Below are 21,958 nucleotides of genomic sequence, written 5' to 3' on the forward strand. Positions count from 1 at the left end.
ATTGCCCAAAGCATAAGTCATCTGTTAAGCCTAGCTGTATAAAATCCTTTCACCTTGCTTTTAACTCTTCATCCAAACGGGAAAGAATTTAGCCATAAAAAGAGGTGAAAATGGGTTTTGACTGTGTCAAAACCATACTTTACAATAGGACAGTACTTCCAGTAAAGAGTTTCAGCCATGTAACGGAGTCCCTTGAATCAATGCCTTGATGTGCTGCTGAAAGGTGATGTTGGTCCTTGTAGAAATGTTCCTCTGGAGACTGAGTGTCCAGCTCTGCAAAAAAGTCTAATTTAACTTAAATGGCCAAGGATCTCTCAGGCATTTTCTCTCTCTTGCAGGTCAGCAGTACACAAAGGTGCTTGGCTCATCAGTGCCAAACAGGAGCTGTTTTTGTATCAAACACATTCAGGTATTGCACTGATCCACCTCGCTGTCTGCACTGTCCCCTGGATGTCCCAGCACACGAGGAAAGTCCCTCCCACACTGAGGAAAGACCTAAGATCTCACTGCTTCTCTTCCCAAGGATGCAATCCTGTTGTGTCCTCAATTTGAGTGTGCCAATCCCCTGGTATGGGTTTGACTACACAAAAAGCTGCAGATCAAAAATTTCAGGAAGACCAGATTTACGTGCTAAGGCTGGGTGTGCTGCCATGGGCTGTATCATAAAGCCCCGGTGAGTTAGTGTTTCTCTCAGGCAGGGATATGTTTGAACTCTCTCTCTTTTGGACAGCCTAACCTGAGACAGTCAGCCACGGAAAAGCAGTATGACAGGATTTGGGATGACATTACTTTATCGTTGTTCCCTGTCTTGTCAGATCAGCAGTAGACTTGAGGTGTTGCATCTAGAGAAGCTTCATATCACCTTTCTCCCTTAAATCACGCTGTGTTTGGTAAGATTGAGAGTTTAGAAATGCAGTCCTTAGGATGCGATATATCCCACATCAACTACAAGGAGATGATGTTCAGCCACTCCAGGAACTGAGTTGTGGGTAAATGGTGAATGGCAGGTTACTGCACCATTAGTTTAAAAAAAATGCAGATTCATGCACATTAGTATTTATAACCTCCACAAGGCATTTCCAGCTACGTTGTAGACAAGAGACAATGAAATCCTGAACACCCACTTAAGATTATGGTCACAGGCAAATAATGTCCAAGATTCAGCAAGATCATATGCCCAACAGTCAAAGCAAAAGTAGGGGATCAGGGACTGCAGAGCACTGGGCAACCTTTGACCTTAGTCAGAGGTTATATAAAGCTGAAAGACCACTTGGTTCACCTGCACAGGTCCCCATCAGGGTCCCATCAAGTTTTGCTGTTAAGTTTTGACCTTTGAAGGGGCTGAAATGAATGCAATGAATGCTGAGAAGCTTGGTTCAAGAGATATTCTTAGAACATAGCCAATACATGACGGCATTTTGTATATTGTTTATAGCATACATTGTTTCACCATTTAAAATCATTTTGTGAAAGAGGGTAGTTTTATGTCCTTATTTACAAATTGAGGCATTGTAAAATGAACTAACTCTGAATGCAGTTGGCTATGGCCAGAGCACCAGCAGAAACAAGACCTGTCAGATCTATCCAGTAGACTGTACTGTGCTAGCCAGTAGTCAATATTGTAAAATTAAAGTTTAAATACAAGACAAATTAACAAAAAAGATGCAGATATAGACCAATGTACCTCACTTTTTTTTATTAGTCTCTTCAGAATGATACAAATACAACTGGGTGGTTAAACTAGGACATCTGAATGCGAAGTGAGTAAATGTCATCAAAGAGAAAAATAGGTTTCCAGTGTAAAAGGGCATGACTATTACAAAGGTAAAACCCTGAAAGATTCTTGTGGTCATGATGTGGACACTCAGATGTCAGATATTCAGCTCTCTACATTTGTCCCTGAAGCCTCAGGGACGACTGGAAAGTGTAGTAACATCTAAACCTATAGGCTAAATTAAGAAGTGAGTCAGACAAGGTCAAAAGGATTAAACCAGTTTTAATTCCACTTCCCCCTCCCCAGAGCTCCTTGATAGCATAAAATATACTGGTTTGTAATCTGAGCATGACAGATGCAGCCACTGCTAAGTAACAGTGCAAGCATGACAGTATTTCTCCTGTCATCAGACCAAGTTATCCATGTTGTTCGTTCCTGGTGTAATCCCAGCGGCTGCCAAAACCCCTGTGAAGGATCAGTGAGATTCCTGTTTCACTCACTGGAGCCTGCTCTGGCTGGAAACAGTGCAAGTGCACTGCTGGCTTTAACAGAAATAGGACTGGGATTAACCTTTCCAACGCTTGTTTTCAGATTCCCCTTTTCCTTCCTCCGCAGAGATAGCCTCTGTGTTCCCAGCTGGCGGGGGTCTTGGAGGAGGCACTGATCTCACTGTCACAGGGGATTTCTTTGAGGAGCCAGTGCAGGTCACTGCTGCAGGTAAGAGGAGAAATATGTGAAATATTTTTGTTTCAATACCATGGTCACGGCCCTGACCACAAAACCCAACTGACATTCGTGGACACTGGTGCGGGAGTAGTAGAACTCAGCATCAGGAAGATTCAGTTATTCTGGCTGTGAGCATGAATGATTTTGCTTGCTTGATAGTACAAGCCCAGGCTTTTTTTTAAGTGTTGACCCCTTCTGGAAACAAGATGGGTTCATGCTGCAGCTCAGCTGTATTTTCAAGTCTCACAACGCACATTTGTCTCCTTTTCTTCTGCCAGGTGTCCCCTGTAAAGTCAAGCATGTCTCACCCCAGCAAATCAGATGCACCACTGAGCATGTTGGCAAGGGCAGGAGGCTTGGTGCCCCCCAGCCAGGTACGGTATGCAAATAACTGAAGGTCCAAACGAACACACACATATAGAAATGGAGGGCAGAAATCATTTGGTGGTGAATGCAGTCAAGAATCAAGGCTTTCCAAAATGCTGTCTGCTTCAACATCAAAGCAGTTTCTCCCAGGTTTGATAGGGAGGAGGACCACAAAAATGGTCAGAGGGCTGGAACAGCTCTGCTGGGAGGACAGGCTGGGAGAGCTGGGGGGGCTCAGCCTGGAGCAGAGAAGGCTCCGGGGAGACCTTAGTGCAGCTGCCAGGGCTGAAAGGGGGCTTATAATAAAGATGGGAACACACCTTTTGGCAGGACTTGTTGTGGTAGAACAAGGGGTAACGGTTTTAAACTAAAAGAAGGGAGATTTAGGCTAGATAGAAGGAATAAATTTTTCCCAGTGAAGGTGGTGAACCCCTGTCCCAGGTTGCCCAGAGAGGTGGTGGATGCCCCATCCCTGGAAACACCCCAGGTCAGGCTGGATGGGGCTCTGAGCAACCTGCTCAGGTTGAAGATGTCCCTGCTCACTGCAGGGCTGGGACTAGATGGCCTTGAAAGTTCCCTTCCCACCCAAAGTATTCTGTGATTCTATAGCAAGGGAAGGCAGGGTGGAGAGCTCAGTCCATGACTTGCAGATGGGTGATGGTGGAAGGAAGGTCAGCCTGGTGTGTAGGGCTGTGGAAAATGCGGAGGGGAAAAAAGTATGGGTAATATTTAGAGGAGAGATAGCTGAACTAGAGCCACTGCAGAGGCTTCTGGGGACACTCTTGAGTGGAGCATTGCAGTAGGAAATTATTGTGCATAGAATGAGGCTTAGCTCATTTTGACTGTGTGTCATCTCAGTACCTTTTCCTACAAGAGCAGACGTGAGCTTGGTCGGATGCTCTGCTCTCTGCAGATTTTTGTTCTTTCTGCTGGAGAAAGATTTCAAGGTAGAACAAATTCCCTAAAGTGAGATTTGTGTTCTGCCTGGGACTGCGAAAGAGACCCACAAACAGAGCCAATTTAGTATTAAAATTTTCTGTTCTGGCCTGCCTCCTTACACCACTGATCTAGCATGTGCTCTGGGGTTTTTGTTGGCTGCTACTGAGAATGCTTTTATTTTAACTTTCTAGGAAACAGAGGGCTTCTCTTTGAAGTCTGGGATGACGCCTCTGATCTGACAGAAGCAGGTCCTGGATATAGATGGAAGTTTGTACCTAATGCCAGTTCCCCAGTAGGATTTCTGTCTGGGGCAAAGAAGTCCTTCAGGTATTCAGTGATCTTAAAAAGAGATGAAGCCATGGCAGTCACCTTTGGTAGTGTAAGGTGTAGCAATAACACCTGACAGCTTTTTACAGCAGAGCCTTACTGCATAGCTCCTATAAATCAAAGCAAAGCCTCTGTTTCGAGGTCCTTTTGAAGCTCAAAATATGCAGTGAAGTGTGTTATTTTTCTTCCTTTTGCTTTCACTTGGTATTTTTGCACTACCTGGCCTCAATGTGCTGAAATACCACAAACGAAATTGCTGCAGAGGTAGAATGAGCTCCATTTAGAAGCTGTCTTGGACTGGAGCTCTGGCCAGATGTGGAGTGCAGCTGCAGCACAGGTGGAGTTAATGGAAATAAATTGATTTGTCCCAAGCTGCGAAAATGTATGAACTCTGTTGGGGTCCATTGTGTCTTCAGATACATCCTTGAAAAGCCGTGCAATATGCGTGAATGTTTTCAGTTTTCTATCATCTCTCTGTTTTTCTCAGCTGATCTTACGTGTGATTTTGAGCTTTTTCCTGCCTGTTCAGGGTTAAGGCTTTGCTTGAGAAGAAACACATAAAAAGTGACCAACAAAAAAACCCCTTATTGTTTTGTTCCTTTTGTAAAACTTTTGTAAAGCATAAATGACATTTAATGTGGAAGTGGCTCATTTTGAGGTGTCTTCAGTTTTAAAATTTCGTAGTTTTTGTTATAACTTGGTCTGACAGTCTTTCCTTGTTACTCAGTATACGTGTGAAGGTGGGGTGTGGGGCTGTTTTTTTTTTTTTTCCAGTAACTCTTTTGTATATTATGGATGTTCTGATTTTGCTTAGCTCCAGGCTTCGTGGATTTTTTGTGGCTCCTCAGACCAACAATTACACCTTCTGGATTCAGGCAGATGGTCAGGCAACTCTCTACTTAAGTCTGTCCCAAGATCCAGAACATAAGGTATTACTCTTGGCAGAGAAAAAATGAGATCAGGATAGGAAATAGTTCTAATTAAGGTCATAGCAAGTGGGAATTTCCTTAGTGTGAATTATCTTATTGGCCCTTATTATGAATCTGTTGCAGAGTGAAAGCTGTATATTTTACGTTGGCCCTATTAACCACTCAGCTCATAAAAAACCCTCACTTTTTGCAACCAGGGTCTTTCAATGTATTTTCCAGAAGACCTTTTTGTTAGTTCAGCACATCACCACCATCTGTGCAAGGGGACCTGGAGGCTTGTTGTAGACATTGTTCATTCTTTTGTATTTGGATGACATGAGGTGTAGAACTGAAGTCATCCATGAAAAGTTGCTAGGGTCGCCCATAAGAATTATCTTCTTTGTGGTGTTGAACATTAAACAAAAGCTCATTGAGATGATGGCTTTTCCCTGTATAATAGGAGGAAATGTGTCAACCATCAACCCACTGCTACCAGCTGTAGGCACAAGTCTGGTTTTCTGGAGCTGTGGTATTGGACAAAGTGTCTTTTGGGGCTGGAGAAATGTCTCTGATTGATTTGGTTGGTCTGGACACAGGTGAGAATAGCTTCTCTCCCTGCTGGCAATTCGGAGTGGTCTGAGAACTGGGTGAAGAGCTGGAGTGAGCGTTGGCAGCCAAAATCCCAGAAATTTGAGCTAGCTGCTGGTTCAAGATACTACCTGGAAGCGCTGCATCATGGAAAGGCACCCAGCAGTGGGATGAGAGTTGGAGTCCAGATACATAACACATGGCTGAATCCCCACGTGGTGAACAACTACTACATTGAGAGACACGAAATTCGGGCTCATGCCTTGCAACTTCCAGAAGTGCAGGTCGGTGTTGTGTGCTTGATCCTGGGAGTTGGAGTAGCCCTGATTCAATTGACACAGATGGCTGTAAACCCTAACTGTAAAGGCCTTATCAGTGCTAGACATGAAAATGTGTTCCCACCTTGTTTTTAATCTGCTGAGATAGTTGATGAGAATAACATCATGAGCTGAAGGTGTTCGTGGTTTTTACACACATTGGTAGGTGTATGTAAACCCTAAGGTTGCATTATAATCTGCTCGTGTTAAAGCATAAGCAGTGCTGACTCCCATCAGGTTTTACTTCACTCATTAATGCCTCACCTTGTTAGCTTATGCTAATTAAGGCAAATTTAAGATAGTTTTTATTTCCCCTTCTTAGTGACAGCACACTCAGTGTGTGTTACCTGCTCAACCCTATATTGCAACCAGATGATAGAAACTTTCAACTTGATGGAGTGCTCAGCAATGAGGGAAGTTTTTCCTGGTGGTTAAACCCCACAACTGCAGCTCAGGAGCTTTAGGGACCATTTGTGGCTGTCAGCACATCTGCACAGGTCAGGTATCCCTTGTGCTCCTGTTAATCTAGGGACTGGAGCCCAAGGCTTGTGTCGGGAGAGACCGTGGAGGACAAGAACAGTTTAAGAGTAGCTGAAGGGACTTTTGATTTACAGAGGCTTAAAAAGGCAAAGTGCTGGCTGTAAAATCCTCCTTGACAGAAGATACCAGGTTTGAAGTCTGTGCATCTCATGCAGCCTGTATCTGTTTTCATTTATTTTTTTGCTGCTTTGCTTGCCAGATGTTGACTGTGTCTGGTACAGGGTGTTTCAGTATCTCCTGGAATAACATATTGCACAGAATGATTCCCACAAATGCGACGGCTCGTCAGGTAAGCGTCATTAAATGGAGGTACCCAGTCCTCTGCTGGCACGTAATTGATGGAGCTCTGGTACTTGACAGCAGTTAAGCGTTTGGCCCAGAAGCTGACATAAATTTTACATGATGTAGGGGTGATTTTTTTGTTACTGGGAGTGTCTCGCAGTGGGATTTTTTGGGGGACTGACTCCCAGATATATTCTAAGCATATCACAGCATCTGATCTTGGCCTGTCACATCTGCAATGAAGTGTGTGGTTATCTTCAGGTACTGGACCCTTGGACTTCTCCTCTAAGACCAAATGTGTAGTGTATGGCTCTTGTTTCAGGCAGGAGCTCTGTTCTGGCTTCTTCAAAATCCCATAGTCTCTTGATGCAGCAGTTGGTCACTGCCAAAACTACCCTGGGTGATAGCTCCATGATAGCTGTTGGACATCTGGTCAACATAGCTGGTGGAGCCTGGAGGAACTTGCAAATGCTCACACTGTGATATAGCTCGGGTAAGAAATCTGCACCTTTCTGAGGAGGCCGCTGGACAACTAGAGGATGCTTCACACCCCTGAAGGGTATCAGACCTGGAATTTTATGCTCTGTGTTGCAGAGAATAAAATTCAGCTCCATTTGACTACCTGCTCATTCAGAACTGCCTTGCCTCAGGTCCCTAGTTGATGAAAAATGCAGCGATAACTTGTGTGTTGAAGCTTTCTGCTGAAACGAGTCAGACACTGTTGTACTGTGACTGCTTTTCATGTTCTTAATTTTTTTAAAGGTGCAAACAGCAATAGAGGAACTTCTTTCAATAGGATGTGAAACTGAGCCAACTTCTGCTAAAATCCTTTTCCGCGATGGCTTTGAGAAAGAAGGTAGTGAACTTCTGTGACAAATAAGCAGTATTTACTGTGAGAGTTGATTTCCTTTTATGAAATAAATGTATTTTAAACTTTTAATGTCAGTGAATGTACACTTTTAATGGGTTTAAGTATGTTTCTCAGCTATTCATTATTTGGATGTATTCTGATGGGGGAGTTTATGGAACTAATATTAAACACCACATGATTAATGTAATGATGAGAGATTCTTTCTGCAATACATTGCATGACTCAGTCATACGACACCACAGTTATCAAAGCAAGTAATATGTTTTAGTTGTTAGAAATGTTAGGAGTAGAGACAAAAAATCCAAGTTCTGGAGCATGTGAAATTATTCACGTTTCAATATGTCTGCTGGGGAAGAAAATCTGGTGTAGCCCATAGCTACAGCTCAGGTTGCGGGAAGGGCTGATTCTGACTCTGGAGGTCTTTGCTTTCAGTGTTTCTTGATGTCTGAAAGTGAAACAGTGCAAATATCTGTGTTATACTTGACTGGTCAAGGCAAGGCACAAAACAATAATTGTTTTTCAGAATAAAATTATTGATAATAGTTTTCTAACATAAAGGTATTGTGCACATCAGAAAATTTTTTTATATATCTGACAGCAATAGTAGTATACTGATCCTATGCCGAGAAGTAGACGATTTTCTAAAGACCTCGTATCACATCCTCATATTCAGTACAGACAGAGAACAGGCACCAGCCAGTAATATGTATAAACGGTGATTGATTCCTCCAAGTGGAGGAAAGCAATTAATTAACTTAATTGTGGAGGGAGGGAAGTTTTAGGCAAAAAAATGAAAATAGCAATTGGACATTCTTAATCTAATTATGTGATTCCAAATCTACAATTCTGCCAACAAAAAAGGGGAAAAACTTGAGCTAAAAGCCAATGATCGTTCAACAGTACAGTGGGAATAAGAATTTGATACATAACAAATAGAATAAAGGAGAACTTGAATTTTCATTGATGATTGTAAAATGTAGAAAATACTAAAAGACTGAAAAACAATCGTGAAATTGTGGTCGACAAATGCCAGAAAAGTAAAAGAACAACCACACACATTCAGACCTAGGGTCCATTGAGCCCAGTGTCCTGTCTTGAAGAGAAACCAAAATGAGTGCCTAGGGAAGAGTAAGTATAACAATTCATCATGAATTCTCTCCAAATATGAAGTATTTTCAGGTCAATTAATTTCCTGAGTGTGATACATTTTTTTTTAATTTAAGTACCTTCAGTGGCTCTCCCTTCCCTATACTTACATAGTTTCCTCTTGAACACAGCTAAATTACTACATTCATAGTTTTTCCACTGAAGATTTCAACAAGTCCAATGCCTGTTGTGCAAAGAACTACAACTGCCTCCTTTTGGTTTCCACCCTGCATCCCCCAGCTCTGCCGTTGACTTCATTTGGCAGGCTTTATTACTCTTATGGGAAGAAAAGTTGAATCATCAGTACTTACTGATGGAAGAAAGTCTCTTATGTGCTAGAAACAGAAGAAATCCTAGCAGTTTTTCATCAGCATCATTGATAAATGAGTGGAACAAGCATCCCAAAGGGGAAGGTGGATTCACTGTTGCTTTATATGTAATTTTCCAGCTTTGAGTGTTTTCTGGAAAGAAAGGGTGGATTTGGTCAAAAATATTCAATCTGGCTAAAGACAGTGTTACTTACCATGAGGTTTTATGGTCAGAACAGTAATCTAATCGTCCGTCCTGCCTTTCATCACCCTTAAACTAGTGAACAATTGCCCTGCAGATGTTCACTGTTTATCTGGATAGGAGAATACTTTAGAGTAGGACTGTTTGACAAATTTTGGATGCCAGTGTCCTGTATTCTCATGAATCCCTTGACCGTACTGATGTCTTCTGAATTATTTTCAAGCCCGTCATCCCCTCTTGTTTTTTTCAATCCATCAGATATGAAGGACTTCCTTACCACAGAACACATTGTCAGTGGTACGGAGCCTTTCTGCGGGAGGTTCAGCATTCACAGACCAAGCCAGCTGGTGAAAACTTCCCCAGCAACTCTACCAAGATATGATCTTACTGAATACTCACATGTAAGTGGTTGTTCTTGATGAGTAGGTTGCACTAGGGAGTGAATACTCAGAGCAAAATCAGCATTATAAAATCAGCTGGTCTGTTTAGACTTCAAGGTCCACAAAGACTCATGTCTTTGGACTATGTTTGTGGAAAGAGCAAAGTGTCTTTTGTCGACTGGGTGGATAGTTTGAGATCCCAGAGACATGGATATTGCTTAACACATCTGGCTGCTCTCTGCTCCTGGGGATGCAAACCCCTCCTGAGGGAAAGGAAAAGGTGGGGTGGTGTTGGGAAAAGATGAAAGATGCAGGAATGACCGCTTCTTGACAAAAGCAAAAAAAAATGTTATTTGGGGGTCTGCTCTGGCTATCTTCTGCTCATCCTCTACATCTGCTTGTAATAGGAATAAGGTCTGGATTTCAGCCCTGTCATCCTTTCTTTGCCACCTGTGGGAAGGCAAATAGTTGGGTGTTGAAAGAGAGAGACCGTCCCCAAAGACTCCTGCAGTCCTTCCAGACTCCTTCGAGTTCCCCCTCAGAGACCTCTTCCAGTCCTATTCCCTCTCCCGACACCCATCTGAAACCTTGTACCTTGCAAGTCTCACAAACTCCTCCAGGGCTCCTTTCCTCCCTCCTAGATCCTTGACATGGCTGTTGGTGATTCCCAGCTATGTTTTGCCCAAAATCTCACTGAAGCCAAAGGGAGCAGTTTCAGGCTCTGTGGGAGCACACAGGCCACCTGGATCACAGAATCACAGAATGATAGGGGTTGGAAGGGACCTCTGAACATCATCTGGTCCAACGTCCCTGCCAAGGCAGGATCACCCAGGGCAGTTTGCACAGGAACGTGTCCAGTTGGGTTTGGAAGGTCTCCAAGAGAAGGAGACTCCACAACCTCTCTGGACAGCCTGTTCCAGTGCTCCATCACCCTCACAGTAAAGAAGTTTTTCCTCACGTTGAGGTGGAACTTCCTGTGCTGCAGTTTGTGCCCATTGCCCCTTGTCCTATTGCTGGGGACTACTGAACAGAGACTGGCTCCATCCTCCTGACAGCCACCCTGCAGATGTTTAAGGGCATTGATAAGGTCAATGCTAGTGATGGATGCTAGTGCACAATCTCCTCTAGGTATTATTCAAGGCAATTTGGCCTTAAGGAGTGGGCTTTATTGCTGACCTTGAGCGAAATATTTCCCTACTAATGTTAAACAGAATGTAATATCTTCTGCAGAAATTACTCATAAATTACCTGTTTTGATTTGTGAAAGTGTTTTCCCCCCATTTTTGCAGGTGTGTTTTGCACATAAAGGCCTTATGAGTAATATCCTTCGTATCTCGGTGTCCTACACCAATGTCTCTTCGTGTTCAGTGAAGAGGAACCTCAGCTGCCCATGGGATTTCAATGAAACTGATTCTAAAAGGTATCCAGACACAGTTTCCAGAGGTGACACTTTCCATAGTAAGAACGTGTACTAGGAAAACTGGGAGAAGTAAGCTCTCATTTGTATAGGAACAGATTGTCAGTTGGGGTAAGCTGGCACATTGTCTGTCCCTGCAAAGGCATTCCTGCAACATGCTTCCATTCTTTTTGAGGGCTTACTCCGTAAATCTGCGTGTTCCTTGTAAACACAGTAAATCTGCACCATAGTAATGCACAGATGGAGAGTTTGCTCTGCCTCTGGTAAGCACACCAGGAGGTTTCTGAGGACGTTAATTTCATGGTGTCTTTGTCAACAGTCAGTGGATTTTCTGCACTGACACAGATGAACTGAATTTTTTTTCCAGGAAACTTATGAGACCATTGGTACACGAAGTTTTGAAAGTTGGTGTAGTCTTTGATTTTCTTTATTTCACTTAGAATACATGGGTGGGAAACATTTGGTGTTAGAAGTAAAGTTAGGGGCAGGCAGACTTTTAAAAAATCAGGAGTCTCTGAAGAACTTCAGGAATTGAAGTTGGCAGCTTGGGTATCTTTAAGGTTGTGTGAGGGGGTTGTGTGTGTGCATGCCTGGAAGGGGAAGAGAGGGATTAAATTACTACATGGTGGAGAGAGCTGGGAGCCTCGAGCAATCACCTGGTATTCTCAAGGGACCTGAACTCTGGATTGACCCCTGCTGAGGTCATTGACAGTATCGTAGTGTTTTTGCCAAAAATAGAGCAGTGGTAGTTATTCCCACATCCCACTCTTGTGATGCAGAGGAGGACACCTAAGCAGAGATATAAAGCTTGGTTTCTCACTGTGGGGAACTCCACAAAGACGTGTAGAGGGTGATCATAAGTCATTGAGCAAGTGTGTTGTGTATAAAACAATAGTGTAGTAACAGCAATATCTGATGTTACCTGGAAGTTTCACAAAACCTCTCAAAAACTGGTTATTGCCACTACCTCACAGCAAAAGAGAGATTGTACAATCTTGGTGTCTTCCAGCTGGACATTTACTTGCACTGACCTCTGGGAGGAATGTGTGAGACGTTCCAAGCTTCTCCAGGACCTCCCTGCCAATTCCCCGGTGTTTGTGCATCAGATTGACTTGCTGAGTCCTGAGCTGCAAAAGGGAACATCCAAGTCATTTTACCTTGATGAAGTCGTCATCGCAGACAGAGCTGTGACTGGTAACAGAATCTGTTTTTTCTTCTTTTCTGTTAATGTTACTGTCTTTCCAGGATACTCCATTAAACTCTTTAATGATGGGGGTAGTTGAAACTTTTTCAAAGGAGAACAACAGGCACAAAAATAATTTTGTTTTCTTGAATGGACTTTTTTTTTTTTGTGAAAACAATGAAGAAGGAATTGCCAAATATCAGTATTATTGGTTTATTTGAAAATGTGTTTCTACAAATGTAACTCTTGAATCGTCTTGCCCAGACAAAAACAAACAAAAAACCCCCAAGCAGACATGTTTCCACCTAGGAAATTAAAATAATCTGGGTATAGTACCAGCTGTTCTCCTTGCTCTAATGAATGCTTGTGCTCTTTTTCTTTCAGTTTCTCAGAGAGATCCCAAACCACCTTGGCCAGATGGGAGGATGGTGGAAGCAGTATCTGTGGTGGGATCATCTCCCACTTACAATGTGTCCTGGACGGTGTCTGGCTGTGGTGCAAGTCTACCCCTTCTCTCTCCAAGGTAGGGACAGTGAGTAGATTATAACAAAACCCTGTAATAACTTCTTGCAGTTCCCTGTGACATGACTGGAGCTGGTTGTCTAAGACAGGATGTGAGAGGCAGCGGAGGATAAGACTGCAGCTTGGCAATCTCTGTGCTTTCACTGGAGTCTTCTTCTCTAGGCATTCCAAATAGCCCATGTTCAGACTGTTTAGATTACTGCATCCTGCACGGATGTCTGTACTCAGTAGATGGGCTGCAGTTCTGAATTGAGATACTTAATTTCACTCTCAGCACATGAGTGTTTTGAACTTTGCTCAAGGATCTTGAACATATATTGTAGACATCTTAGTGAAGGTATCTGATTCTGGTATTGTTCCATTGTATGAGTGGGATTCAGTTACTGTAGGACTAGGAGATTTGGCCCGTCTTGAACAGTGGATGGAGACCAGCCAGAGATGCTCCCAAACACCTTTAATGACACCAAATACCACATTATGCAATGCAAGTCCACCTGATGTGTCCTTGTTTACTGAGGTGCTTTGTATTCTGGAAGTCTCAACAATGAAAGAGGAGACAGAGGCATAGGCTGACCAGATCAGAGCGCGCTACATTAAAGGACTATGCTGGCAGAGAGTAAGTCTTGTAAAAGCTGAATTGTATCAAGCCAAGTCAGCAAGGACCTGGTGGGAATAGAGCCAGGCAAGGGAGAAGCTGGAATGATGCAGCCTCTTCTCCTCTGCAGCAGCCAGCTGTCATTTTGGCTCAGTTGCTGCACCCAAAGTGACTTGCTCAGGTGTCCACAGGAAACCTCCTTTCAGAAGAAGGTGAACCTCAGCCTGCTGTAACTTAATTTGGTTTCTTACCTTGTGGTGTCTCCTCTTTCAAGCAAATGCAAAGCAATGTGTCACTGGTTTTGAGTGTTCTAAAGACAGCTAGATTCTCCTTTAAGAGTTGGCTAAGATCTGAAGAAAATTAGGTCCTGTTCCCAAAGCAGCCAAGCCCTTGCATTTCTTGGTGAAATCCATGGCTTTGGTGAATTAATCAATCACCTGTTGGGGTTCAGAGACATAGTCCAAGTCAGCATAAAGGATAAAACTAATGCAATCCAGTTTATACCTCAGTTTTCCTATCAGGACGGCTGCTCATCAGCTATTGTCCTGCAAAGCCCAAGTCTAAGAAGTCATTCAGTAAAACAGCTAAACCACAGTTCAGACCTAGCTGTTTTGCAGAAGTCAACTTAGCTAACAGAGCATAGAAGGATTTGACCTGTGAAAGTCTCTTCTTGAGAAACACATTGAATTGCCAGTGTCAAATGTAGTATTTTGAACCACCAATGGTAAAGGCAAGGATGAGAATACAGGGGCACCTTTGTGAGGTTTAATATCCATAAACTAACAGAAAGAGGGGGAATTTTTACTCTGGTGTGTAGCCTTAACCAGACTGGCATTGGAATGCTACATACAGCACTGATGAGCCTATTTTTCAAAGGAATTTAGAAAAACTGGAAAAAAACCCAAACAAAAACCTTGAGGGTGATTATGGAGCTAAAGAAATGCCTAGGAAAGAAAGATTTAAGAAGCTCAATCCACTGAGCTTATAAAAAGAAGATTGAAATGGATTGATCACAACCGAAAAGAAAAATCAGCACATGCTTTAAAAAGGGGTGAGCTGATCACTGTCTTTGGACATCTTCAAAACAAACCTGTCTCTCTTAACTGAGCAACTTGCCGCGGTCAGGACAGGAATATTAGCTGAAATCTGATGTGCCGGCTGCACATCAAACGAGAAGGCTCAGTGGTCCCTTTGGTTTTGTATTCTCGAAATTTGCTCTGCAGATGCCACGGCTGAGGTCTGAGAGCCTTTAGCTGTTATCCAGACACGTAACCACATGGTGGCATCATTGTACCACAGAGAGTCTCTTTTTGAAAAAGGAGAATTTTAGTGGCAAGAGAGAAAATATTTTGATTTTGAAATTGGGCTTCGGGTGAACTCTAATACAAAATACCACTGTAATTCAGGGGAGTTAAGATTTTTATAGACTTGAGGAGACTACAGGGTGTAGTAAAAAAGCTTTTTGCTTTGATGTTGTAGCTGCTGTCAAGGCTACATTGAGTTGGTCCTTTAAAAACACCAGTACTGGGGCAGGACTTGCTTGTGTTTGGTACTTGAGGCACTATTTCTTCTAGCATGATTAAAAAAGGTGTTTTTTTCCCATCGTTTTCTGTTGTGTGCGTTGCCTAAGTTATGTAGGTATAAGTTGGGAGTATTCAATTCCTTTTGAGCTCTGAACATGTTATCCTTAGGTCCTTCAAGAGTGTGGTTGCCATAGGCGTCCCTCTGCTGCTGGTGACATGGGGGTGTCAGGAGTGGGGGTCTTGACTGCTAATGCCTTCACGTGAACCCTCTCTGTCACACAGAGGTGCTTTTCTTGGGGAAGGCTCTAAGGAGTATGGCTACCTCTATGTCTCCACGGAGGATGTGAGAGTCAGCCTCACCATTCAGAGACTGCAAAAGTCATCTCCACCTATTGGAGGTACCTTCCGCATCCACTTGGCCAATACAGTGATATCAGGTAAGAGAAGATGCAAGTACAGATCCTGCATTTCCTTTGCAGGAAGCCAAGTGAAGAAGAGACAATATTGAACTTTTGAAATGCTCAGGGTACAGGCTGGCAGGTTAAACCCATTGTTTAATTGTTTAACCCATTGATAGTTGCTAGATCATTTCATTTGCTTTCCTTCAAGATAGGAGTTAAGAATTATAGGCAGGGCAGTGTTTCTAGATGTTAGGTATGGGGTTGTTCCAAAATGCACACAGCCAATATGAAATATTTGCCTTAATGTTAAAGAACTTTGGATCCAATCCTGAACTAGGATTTTGCATCCCAAGGTTTCATTATGCTGGTATTTCTCCAGCGTGTATACTTCTGGTCTTATATGACAAGACCTGTACATGTTACCAGAAAATTCTTCATCTTCTGGGATTACGAGGATTGGTAATTGGTTTGAAGATACCACAAAGCTTTTGTGCATAGCATTGCTTGACTTGAATCAGTCCCCCTTTAGATGTGCTAGGTTTTCTTGTGTTTGGTTTAAATACTCAGAGTCTTAGAATGAAAGTGAGCAGGTTAATATGAGCAAGGCCAACAATAAAGTTCTCGGCTGAGGAACCAGTGACTCAGTTATAAAGTCAAATCATAAAATAGGAAAATGTAACCTTAGAATATTCATGAAATAAGTTTCCTCCATGTTGTCACTTAAGATTTTTCTGCAACAGCTGAAGGTTGTCTCAATAGTGCCCTGCTTTGAATATCATCTTTTATAAATGTTCTCCATTACTCTTGCTCTGTTCCCAGGTCTTGTGCTTTCCCCTCTTTCTTATGAATTGGTTTAGTGAGATTTACTGTACCTGCAGCTTTGGCTATGGGTATTTATGTCAAAAGAAATAGGACATCATTTGCCTTTATTTGGGATTGGGCTCTAGAAACTGTTCTTCATGGACTGAGTCTGCCCTCCCCACACAGCCCTGCCTCTTTCATCTAGGAAGGTTCCAACCTTTCTATTTTGAAGGAACATGACTTGCACTTGTGGTTTAACCCCAGCTGGCAACTAAACACCATGCAGCTGCTTGCTCTCTCCTTGCAATGGGATGGGGAGGAGAATAAAAAAAAAAGGTAAAGCTTGTGGATTGAAGTAAAAACAATATGACAGAAAGGAAAGAGAAAATAGTGATAAAAGAATATACAAAAGCGATGCACAATATAATTGCTCACCACCTGCTGACCGATGCCCAGCCAGTTCCTGAGTCGTAGCATCCCTGGCCGACTCCTCCCAGATAACGTATTGAACGTGACGTGCTTGAACGTGACGTGCTCATTGCACAGGGGTTGGACTAGATGGCCTTTAAAGGTCCCTTCTAACCCAGACTTTTCTATGATTATATTCTATGATTCTATGACATCATATGGTATAGCGTATCCCTTTGGCCAGTTTGGGTCAGCTGTCCTGTCTGTGCCCCCTCCCAACTTCTTGTTGGCAGGAAGGGAGTCTTTGACTTGTGTAAGCATTGCTCAGCAACAACAAAAACATTAGTATGTTTTCGACGTTATTCTCATATTAAATCCAAAACACAGCACTATACCAGCTACTAGGAAGAACTCTATCCCGGCTAAAGCCAGGACACTTGCACACTGAAATTTCATGTCTCCTAAAAATATAGGTTGCATGTAATGAAAAGTATTGATTAGACTAAATTTCTGATGGTATCAACTGGGAAGAAATTTCTAGGCTTTCTTAGCTATTAAATAGTGCAGATCTTTTGGCATTTTGAATCCAGTAAATTTCCCTCTGCTCTCTTTTGGCAATTGCAGAGGTTTGAACCACAACAGCCTCGCACTAATAGTGAAACATCTTTCTTTACAAGGAGCAGGTGGATGTGCTCTCCTAGGGATGAGGATTTCCATTGCTTTGTAATGTCTTTTGCAGATGTTTCAGTGCACATCTCCTCCCAGAATCTCCGCAAGCTTTTGCAAGAAAACATAGATAATTCTACAGCCCCGTACTTCAATACCAGTGACTTCATCGTGACCAAAGACTCAACCTCTTGCTACGAAAGCATCTGGACACTGACTTGGAAAACAAAAACTGGGGACTTGCCCAATGTTATCAGTGTACAGTAATTTCTTTTACTAACACCCACTTTGCACCCCATTCAATGTGTTTGGCTTTGGCTGAGTCATTCTCCCTATGTTTGTTTTTATGCAAACACCCATGGGAATTTAGGCAATATATCTTCCTATTAGGAGCAGCAGCTTAAGCAAATTCCAGGTTAGATGATTAAAAAAACAATTGCACTTACAGGGAGAAATTACATCTTCAGAGCCTGTGCTTCAAAATGAGGAGGCTAGAATGTAATTTCTGTGCTTTGTTGCAGTTCTGCACAATAAAGAGACTGCTGTACTGAAATGGAGGCTATTATAATCACATTAATATTTCAGTACAGTAACTGAAGCTCAGTACAGGTTTGTGGCATCATTTATGGGCCAAGAAGGGCTCTTTTTGAGAACTATTCTTTATGGGTTCATATCTGGTTGTCATAAGTTTCAGATGAAGGCTCAGTTCACTCTCCCATCTCGAGATTTATTGTTTAAGTTTTGCTTTAAGTAGAAGTGTCTTTTTTGAATAAGGACTCAGACTGAGCTGCTTGCTTCCCCAAAAAGAAGAACTATTTCTTTGTATATCCAGCTTCTAAAAGTGTAAAATTATCTTTGATGAAGCAATGAATTCTCATGCTCAAGACATTGGCCTGGATGGTGAAAAAAGTTTAAGCTGCATCTTCGGTTGTAGCACAGGCCCTTGTTTCACCCAAAGTCATGTCTTTGAGAAGCAGATGTTCAAAGATATTTCCATGCCTAATTCCAGATGATACTACTGAGCATTGGAAGTTTTGCAAATTTGGTTCCTGAATCTCTTTGCTCCTGTTTCTTCAAAGTGAGGATGGGAACAGGGAGGTGGTGTTAAGTCTCGGGTAATGAAGATTTAGACCTGGAGATGGGAAACATGGAAGAAGCTCGAGAAGAGGTTTTCAGGTGTTATTTGCTGCCTTGTAACAACTCTGTATGAACTCTGGGGGAACAGTTTAAATTTAAAATCACAGGTCGGAGAGGGGTGAGAAATTGAAATTCTTTGTTCTTTGCCAGGTGTCTGCTGAAAACCTCACTGGTCTGAAGCCAACTGTTTCTAGTCGTGTGGTTTATGATGGGGGTGTGTTTATTGGGCCAATATTTGGGGACATGCTTGCTACCTTCAATTACAAAACACAGGTGAGTTAATGTGCTGTCACACTTCCTATTGATTCACTTGGGTGGTGTAGATACAGGAATCTCACAGGTATTCAGGTACCTACTTCTGCTACTAAATCCTTTCAGAAACCTACTGTTCCGTGCTTCACCATAAATCGGTCAGATTTATCTCCCTGGTTTGTGCAGCAGGACTTTCCTCCAAGAGCTACTGCAGGAGGGGAGAATGGTCATCATAGGTGATGGAAGACAATTTGTTTCTTTTGAGAACAGTGGCCAAGGGCTGACATCGTCTGTGGATTCCCACCCTTTCTGGCCACCAAACTTGGGAATGACACTCTATTCATCTGCAGCGTTCCAGCTGTTTACAGTGATGGGCAAAATAAAGGAGATGGTGGCTGTGGTACTATGTGAATTAAGCAAGTCCCTCAGCCTCTGTGGATCTCAATTCTTCATGTGTGAAAAGGGAGCAAAGAGGGCTTCCTAGCTGAATGAGTCTGCTGGATGGACAAATGTGTTGCAAATTCAGCTGTTGCAGAGCAGTGCACGTTGCTGGCTTTGCTTCCAGCAAAGGCTGCTGGCACTGTATCGATGACAGGGTGATGCTGGATGCGCTTGATGCCCAGCTGTACAGCATCTGGGGCTAGGTCATCCTGCTTTTTGTGGTGAGCTTGTTCCCTGGATGTGAGGACTGACCTGCTTCCAGTGGCTCAACCACCGATGATACCTCTGACATCTGTGGTGCAGATATACCCTCAAACAGACCAAATGAAACAAGAACAGCAGCAACAATCGGATTTCCTCTTCATGTTTGAAGCTTTATTCTGGCTTTCTGCTAGCAACAAGTGTAAAAAATGTCCCTCTAATTATTGTGTGTATATTTAAGCGGAGTGCTTTACAACTCCGTGCTCCTTGCATTTCTTGGAGACAGTCTGCTTCTGCTTTTTGCAGGCATTGGTGGACCCTCCTGGCACACTTTTAATACCCGGGAGAGACATGAAGAGGGACTGTCCTATACTCTATGCTTTGCCAGTTGACTCTTCTGAGATATCAAGATCTTCTTGCCCTAGCAAGCCTTGCAATTAAATTTGTAACGAGACTGCAGCAGGATGAAGAGCTGTCTGACCGTGCTCTGTGCTGGCACAGTCAGAGTACTCTTGGTAGCTCAGTGTGGCTACTGACATCCCTCTGCAGGTCTGCCAGGTAGACGTGGCTCTAGAAAATACCTCTGTTCCCTTCCCAGATCTGGGGTAACCTTATTCTCTGTCTCCAGGTGGTGGTGGTGGTGAATGATGTCCTCGCAAACTGTTCTGGTTCGTGCTCTTTCCAGTTCAGCCAGGAATTGACACCCTTGGTCAGTGATGTGGAGTATTCGTCAGGTAACGGGGTTTTGTGTCTGAACAAAATGACAAAAACACTGTTCTGTGAAAAAGATCTGCCAGATGTTGAAAATTTTGTGTGCATGTGTATTCTTTTGGAAACTTCTGATTTTATAGAAACAGCACTTTCTGTGTATTTTTTTCTGTGGGGCACTTCTGATCATCTCCCGAGTCTTAGAGGATGTAGCACAGACATGTTTCTACAGCAACATGAAGATGGTAGAGGCATAAAAGGGAGAGAAACAGTGGCACGCTTGGTGCTTAAAGCGAAAGGTGGCTCTCTGCTCAAGTGATTTTTAATAAAAATTTAAGGAAAAACATAATAGCTGGACAAGGACAGGCAGGAATAGGTGTTATGGGGGATAATGAGAGCTCATTGGTGGTGTAGTTTTTAGGAGGTACTGATGAAGATGGTAAAAACTTTTAACTGTTGGTTGAAAGTAAATCCTGGGCATTGCTACACCAAAATTAATGAGTCATCTTGTTGATTATATTCCTTCAGATGACGTGTCTCAGGCCACAGTAGTTATCAGGGGAGTTGGCTTCACTGAGGAGAAGCCAGCCCTGCGGGTGGAGGTGAACAACATGACCTGTCACGTCATAACATTGAATCAAACCAAACTGGTTTGCCAGATGGAGAGGCTGTCAGTCGGAGTCTACCAGTTGACATTACTGGTGAGACCTTATGGCTTCGCACTCAATGCCAGCACAGGAGAAGACATCTTCCTAAGAGTTGAACCAAAGCTGGTAGCTATTGAACCTCCTACAGCTTCAGAGATTGGTAGGTCTGAATGCCAGACAGGCTCCAAGAGGATGTCTGCCTTCTTGCTTTTCACGGTGTGTTTTTGTGGTTCTGTACTTTCACTATCAAGGTCTTCACCTGCTGAAAAAGACTTCATATGGCTGCACACATTGTGTGTACCCCAAAACACTGGAGCAAGTTTCTTAAAGAGTGACAGACTTTCCTTGGTTCTTTGTGGAGGCAACCAGTTTCCTGACTAGTTTTGTTTGGGATAGTAAGTTCAAGTGCAGGTATCGTTCCAGAACACTGGATGGGTATTAGTGTTTTATGGCTCATCTTCCCATAGTCATTTTGACACATAACTTTATAGTATTTTAATTAATCTGGCCTAACTGTGAAATAGCTAAACTTTGGTTCATCCCAGTCCCATTGAAGCAAATTAATATTCTGAGTGATAAAATGGAAAACTCATCTGTGTCTAGATCCAAAACTGAGAAACCTAGAGAAGCTCAAACCAAACTGAATCTCCTTCCATTCCCATTCCCACTCCTCTCCTTGAAACAGAAAAGGAAATAAAGGGTGATATATTCCATACTTGAAGACAAGAGCTTGGAAGATTTTTCTACGGGACTCTGGGGATGAAGGACATTTATGGCTCTCTCATCTGCCCTGTATGTGACACAGATGAAAGGATTTCACCTGGAAATTCCAGCAAGGTGCCTAACCAACTGCAGCTAAGCCAAACCAAATGCTGTAAAAAGTCACCCTTTCTTTTTTTTTGGGGAGATGGAAGAGTCTCCTCAACTGAAATAGAAATGTGGAGAACACTCTTTTGACACACCTGGGTTATGCAATAAGGACCAACAGTCTCAGCACATGACTTGTTTTCAAGCAGCGAAGAATGCACCTAGAAACAGCATGACCCAGGTCTACTCTGGCAGTAGAAGTTATCCAGGTGTTGTCTGGAAACCTCCTGGTTTCATTATTGAGGTGTGTTTTGTTCATGGTAACAAACACCACTGAGAGCAGGAGTACTGGCCTAGGTGCAGCATGACGCTAGCTCAGCCATGTGGCTTGGAGAACTGATTGTGCCATGCTTGGTCACCTTGGAGCAGGCAGAGGAAGGGAATGGTGGTCTGTGAACCTCTCTGTGGATGAGCCACTTGAGTGGACTTGATAGGGTGTAGGGTTCCGAAGCTGGAACGCAAGAAGTGATGGCCACCTCTTTTCTTTGTTTTGTTGGGGTGTATGGGAAGAAAGCTAGTCTAACCCTTTTCTTTCCTTCTTTTTTTTTCCTAATGGGAGCATTACGTGGTATATT

At 42.9% G+C, this 21,958-nt stretch overlaps 1 protein-coding gene across 1 annotated transcript in view; it reads left to right on the forward strand.

Moving 5' to 3' along the window:
• Positions 1-21,958, forward strand: part of PKHD1 (PKHD1 ciliary IPT domain containing fibrocystin/polyductin) — a gene marked incomplete at both ends in the record, with an annotated part of 271,978 nt that overhangs the window by 14,988 nt on the left and 235,032 nt on the right. The window contains 17 exons of the mRNA XM_081997989.1: positions 339-409; positions 2,330-2,431; positions 2,719-2,814; positions 3,937-4,072; positions 4,887-5,001; positions 5,577-5,852; positions 6,625-6,714; positions 7,470-7,563; positions 9,493-9,635; positions 10,904-11,034; positions 12,041-12,225; positions 12,599-12,737; positions 15,137-15,291; positions 17,204-17,388; positions 18,418-18,540; positions 19,790-19,895; positions 20,398-20,676. Of these exons, the coding sequence (XP_081854115.1) occupies positions 339-409; positions 2,330-2,431; positions 2,719-2,814; positions 3,937-4,072; positions 4,887-5,001; positions 5,577-5,852; positions 6,625-6,714; positions 7,470-7,563; positions 9,493-9,635; positions 10,904-11,034; positions 12,041-12,225; positions 12,599-12,737; positions 15,137-15,291; positions 17,204-17,388; positions 18,418-18,540; positions 19,790-19,895; positions 20,398-20,676 (2,426 nt within the window). The remainder of the gene's footprint in view (positions 1-338; positions 410-2,329; positions 2,432-2,718; positions 2,815-3,936; positions 4,073-4,886; positions 5,002-5,576; positions 5,853-6,624; positions 6,715-7,469; positions 7,564-9,492; positions 9,636-10,903; positions 11,035-12,040; positions 12,226-12,598; positions 12,738-15,136; positions 15,292-17,203; positions 17,389-18,417; positions 18,541-19,789; positions 19,896-20,397; positions 20,677-21,958) is intronic.

This window comes from Phaethon aethereus (assembly GCF_964289735.1).
Source record: "Phaethon aethereus genome assembly, chromosome: 3".
In the NCBI taxonomy this organism is placed as follows: Eukaryota; Metazoa; Chordata; class Aves; order Phaethontiformes; family Phaethontidae; genus Phaethon; species Phaethon aethereus.